The sequence below is a fragment of the Babylonia areolata genome, chromosome 1 (assembly GCF_041734735.1).
Source record: "Babylonia areolata isolate BAREFJ2019XMU chromosome 1, ASM4173473v1, whole genome shotgun sequence".
Lineage (NCBI taxonomy): Eukaryota > Metazoa > Mollusca > Gastropoda > Neogastropoda > Buccinidae > Babylonia > Babylonia areolata.
In genome coordinates this window covers 67,291,718-67,296,717 of record NC_134876.1, presented here as the reverse complement: position 1 = coordinate 67,296,717, position 5,000 = coordinate 67,291,718, and the positions used below count along the sequence as shown (strand labels likewise).

The following is a 5,000-nucleotide window of genomic DNA, read 5'->3' as shown; positions in this document are numbered from 1 at the left end:
TATCAGCATCCCCAAAGGAAATGCCCGACCCGACCCCTGTTTCCCCCTTTTCAGGCGGGAGACGGCCCACCCGGGTTTGGGGGCGGGGACGAGGGGGGACACAGGGGCCCGACTTTAAAGGAGTGCTCCCCCAGACCCCAGCCCTTCTTTGAAAAGGTACCCCTCAACTCTGTCCTCCGGTTGTGAAGGGAATAAAAGAGGAGGGGGAAAAAAAAGGGGTTTTCGGGTTTCAGTTCCCAAAGGGAGGCTCACTGCCCCCCGGAAAAACCCTTAGGTTTAACCCCAAATCTCCAAAAATGCTGAACCCAGCGAAACCCAAAACCGCGTTTAGTCGGCCCCTTGAGAAAAAAAAAAAAAAAAAAAAAAAAAAGGGGGGGGGGGGAAATTTAAATAAATGAAAACGTTCCTAATAAATAAAAAAAATTAAAAAATTATAATATAAAAAAAGGTAGAAAGAAATAAAAAATGAAATATAAAAAAAATTAAAAAAAAAATTAAAAAAAATAAATAAGCCCAAAAATTGGTGAAAATTTAAAAGCGAATGAATGAAAAATTATGGGACAAAAATTAACAAAACCCCCCCACCCATGATAACGGGAAAAGCCCCAAACATGCATTTTTCACAGATGAAAGGGAAGTCAAATAAAAAAAAAAAATTGGCCCCAAACAACCAACACACAAAATTCCCTTGCACCCCCCCAACCTTTTTTTCCCACAATTTCTAGGCTAGTATCCCCGTTTCCCAGGGCACACACACACACACCAAAACACAGCCGAAAAAACCCCAACCACAGAGTGAACATTTACTTGTAAAAGAACACATACGCCTTTATTTTCCCCCCCCCAACCCCCCCAATATACCCAAAGATATATATATATTTTTTATATATAAATTATATATTTATAAAAAACCCCATCCTTTACACAGATCTCTCGGGACATTGTGTCCATTCCACTCTCGGCATTCAAAAACGCACTCAAAAACACAGACCCCACACATCCACACAAACACACACATCCACACACGCACACGCACAGAGGCTGCCAAGAGGGATGGAAAAGATCTCTGATGCCAAGAACGTGCGTCTAGTGTGTTGCTCCAGTTCTATTGTATTGGAAAGGCCCACAGAGACTCTGTTCCGTTTTGAAGAAAAATTGCGCCAATGTTGGTTTGGAAATGATGCCGATATTTGTTTGATTTTGCCAAAGCATCGTGCTCTACCTGTCATGTTAGACTTTCCGGCCGCTCCCTCTCTCTGCTTTTATTCTTTGAGGCGATCGATGGTGTGATGGCCTTGTACCTGTTCTTTTTGGTATTCTTTGACTTTTCTGAGAATTTCCGATTTTCCTAGATGTAGGCCGCTCGTTGGTGTTGCGTTACCAGCAAGTCTGTCAGCTCGCTCATTTCCTTAACACCTGCATGTCCCGGGGCAGTATGACCATGTGAGTTTTTTAATCTGAAAGTTGCGCATTGCCTTATGCCACTCTGGGCTTCCCAGTTCCGTTTTCAATTTTCTGTATGAGGTTCATTGAGTCGGTTAGAATCATGGCATGTTGGTTTCCGGGCGTTGGATGGACGATAGCCACTAGGAGGGCATGTGTCGCAGCTTCAACTTCCCTCGTTAGGCTGGAGGTTGTGACTTTGTAGGCAGCATTCTCTTCCCAAATTGTTTTTCCATTTTGTTTCGCAGTGAATCCCCAACCAGACTGGTCTTTGGTGACTGAGCCATCTGTGTATATGATGATGTCCTCTTCTTTACTGTTTTCTTCTATGAGTAAGCTTCACTTCCGCTCTGTTTTTGCCCTCTGGCCATTCCCGACAATGTTCTTCCTAGAGTGGGTGAAATGACTGTGTTTAATAGATGGCTGAGGCTTTTGGGGTTTTTCTCTCCCATTCTTTTGTTTCTTTCAGGTCTTGTAGTCGGCATACTAGCTGGATTGTGTCTTCTGCTTGTCCCATCCATGATCTCCTCGTCCTAGACGGCTGCCTTTTGGTTCTTTGACTGCGTCATGCAGTGGGGTTTTAGAGGGTTTTCTAATGCTTTGAAGGTAGGTCTTGACCTGTTCTAACATTGTTTCTGGCTGTACTGAAGGAAGGTCAAGCAGGTATCGCATGGTTTCTGTGGGCGTGTCTTTTGTTGTTGCCAAGGATCAGCCTCATAGCTTCATTTTGTACTCCTTTCTAATTTTAGGAGGTTGCTTTGAGACGGTGTTGTAAGCCCAAGTCCGTAGTCGATCCGCTGAGACGAGTGATTGGTATAGCAGGAAGAGGTGGCGTTGTTCATTCCTTTGGTTGCCATTGCTTTTAAGACTGAAAGCCCTTTTTGCATTTGAGAACAGTATTTTCCGTATGTTTCTGAAGGTCAGCATCCTGTCGAAGTGTATTCCTAGGTAGGCGTAGGCTTTCAGTTTTCTCAATTGAATTCCATCGAATGACACAGAAGGTGGTGATTTGCTCGCGGTTTTGTTGTTAGAGGTGCACAGCAACGTTTTGGGCTTTCGCTGGATTGATGAAGATCCTGTGTCTTTGCACATTGAGCAATATTGTTTAGTTGTTTCTGGACGGCTTCAGTTCTTTCCTGAGCATTTTTTGAAGTTTTGAAGACCAGGCCGTCATCCGCAAGGGTAAGCACCCGAGCAATTCCATTGTTGTTTAAGTCTGCAAGGCCTTCGTGTAGACATTGTAGAGGACAGGAGAGAGCGGAGACCCTTGTGGCAGTCCCATGATAGTTTAGAAGGTGCAGACCTCCAATCTCCAGGCGTAGGACGACAGTTCTTTCCTGAAGCGCTGCTGCTATCCATCTTGTCAGTGTCAAACTTACTCCATAACTTAGTAGCAGCTCCATGAGGTGCGCAAACTGACTTTATGTAGGCATATTCAAGGGTCAATTGCTACTGCTAGTGTTTCTTTCTTTTCTTTGGAAGCAGAAGAAGAAGAAGAAGAAGAAGAAGAAGAAGAAGAAGAAGAAGAAGAAGAAGAAGAAGAAGAAGAAGAAGAAGAAGAAACGTGGGGAGGGGATGGACGGGGGCGAGGCGAAGGAGGGGAAGGTGGGGGGGGGGGAGGGAGAAAGGGGATAGCAGAAGAAGAAGAGAAAAGATTTTACCATAAACCCCAACAGGGTCAGTAGACTTTAGTAGCAGACTCGGGAAACCAATGGAAATACAGACATGTTGAATGAACACTGACTAGGGCTTCATGTCCATTGGGGAACACAAACATGGGGAAACGTGGATCCGAGGAAAAATCATGGGGAGGAGAGATACCGAGAAACAAAGACTTGTATGAACAAAAGCCTTGAGGAAAATAGACATGCTTCCAATCTGCTTGATAACATTGCCACAATCGCAAGATCATCAGCATAAAATACAATAGGAATTTGCCCTTCTTTTAATTTACAGTGCATGAAAGGTGAGTCTTTTCCTTTTCAAATGATTTACCACGTCATCGATAAATGTATTAAAAGCTTGTTTATTTCCTTGATGCACACCATTCTTTATGTGAACATAATGTGGTGAGTCAAAATGATGTATCACATAACAATGTCGACGATTACATTATTTTGACAGTGATAGTCCCCGTTTATTGTTATTTGAAGGGAAATAAATTGTTTGACGAGAAACATTATCAAAGGCGTTTAGGAAGTCAGTAAAGCAACGATTCTCCCTGTTCATGTCTTTACATGTTGTCGACTAACATGTACAGAACAAATACTTGATCAGATATTCTAAATGTCCCTCTAAATCCTACTTGTTCCCTGGCAAAGATTAACTGTTGTGTTTCCAACAATTCAGTTATTCCTTCTATGATTTGAGAAAACGTTTCAATTTACAGTGCGGTTTGTAAGTAATATTTTTTTCTATTGGTCAGAATAGTTTAGTACTTTTTTTTCGAAATTTCCGTGGAGTAAATTCCTAACTTACAGTTCTTTCAAGGAGTTGTTATTCCCAGCATTTATATAGCCTGTAAATGAGCGTGCATGGGTGCCTTCGTTCGTTCGTGCGTTTATGTGTGTGTGTGTGTGTGTGTGTGCGTGCGTGCGTGCGTGCGTGCGTGCGTGTGTGTGTGTGTGTGTGTGTATGCGTATGCATGCGTGTGTGTGTGTGTGTGTGTGTGTGTGTGTCTGTATGCGTGCGTACGCATGCGCGCGTGTGTATGCATGTGTGTGTGTGCGTGCGCGAGCGCGGTGAATGTAGTGACAATGCTCAATGTAAAAAAAGACGATGACTGTAGCGATGGCAACTGATGACGAGATGTGACGCCTGCGTGTCGTTGGCCAGGTCCACAAGGCGGGCAGCTCCACAGTGGCCAACATCCTGCAGCGCTATGGCTTTGCCCGAGGTCTCAACTTCGTTCTGCCGCGCAAACGCGTGCACTCCCAATCTTACAACTACCTGTCCCTGCCCAACCAGACCCTGACTCTTCAGCACCTCATCCCACCGCCCAGTGGCCAGCACTACCACCTCCTTTGGAACCACGCCATCTACGACGGCCGCTTCTTCCACCAGCTGATGCCCCGGGACACGTTCTTCTTCGCCATCCTCAGACATCCCCTGGCACAGTTCGTGTCCTCTTTCGAGTACTACGGCCGCATGACCGGCGGGAAGATGAAATCCGCCCTGGAGAGGAACGACACCAACCCGCTGGCTTTGTACCTGCACTACCCGGACATGTTCCCGTGGCAGGGCGGTCCCCTGTCCTACACACGCAACAAACAGTCCCAGGACCTAGGCATGAACGTGTCGCACGTGCAGAACGGCACCTTGAGGCGGCAGTACCTGCAGCAGCTGGGCCGGGACTTCCACTGGGTCATGATCACTGAGTACTTCGACGAGTCGCTGGTGATCCTGAGGCGTCTGCTGTGCTGGGAGATCCGGGACATCCTCTACATCCCCAGGAACAAAAACCCTTTCAAGAAGAACCGAGTGTTCACGCCTGAGGACAGACAGGTGCACTATTTGCTGAACGAGGCCGACTATGACCTGTCATTCTTCTGAAGCGT

General features: G+C 45.7%; 1 protein-coding gene across 1 annotated transcript in view; it reads left to right on the top strand.

Moving 5' to 3' along the window:
• The window catches only part of LOC143286868 (galactosylceramide sulfotransferase-like), a 6,102-nt gene extending 1,107 nt beyond the window's left edge, over positions 1–4,995 (top strand). Inside the window, exons 2-3 of the mRNA XM_076594803.1 lie at positions 55–156; positions 4,270–4,995. Coding sequence (XP_076450918.1) covers positions 55–156; positions 4,270–4,995 — 828 coding nt within the window. The remainder of the gene's footprint in view (positions 1–54; positions 157–4,269) is intronic.
• Positions 4,996–5,000: the final 5 nt, after the last annotated feature.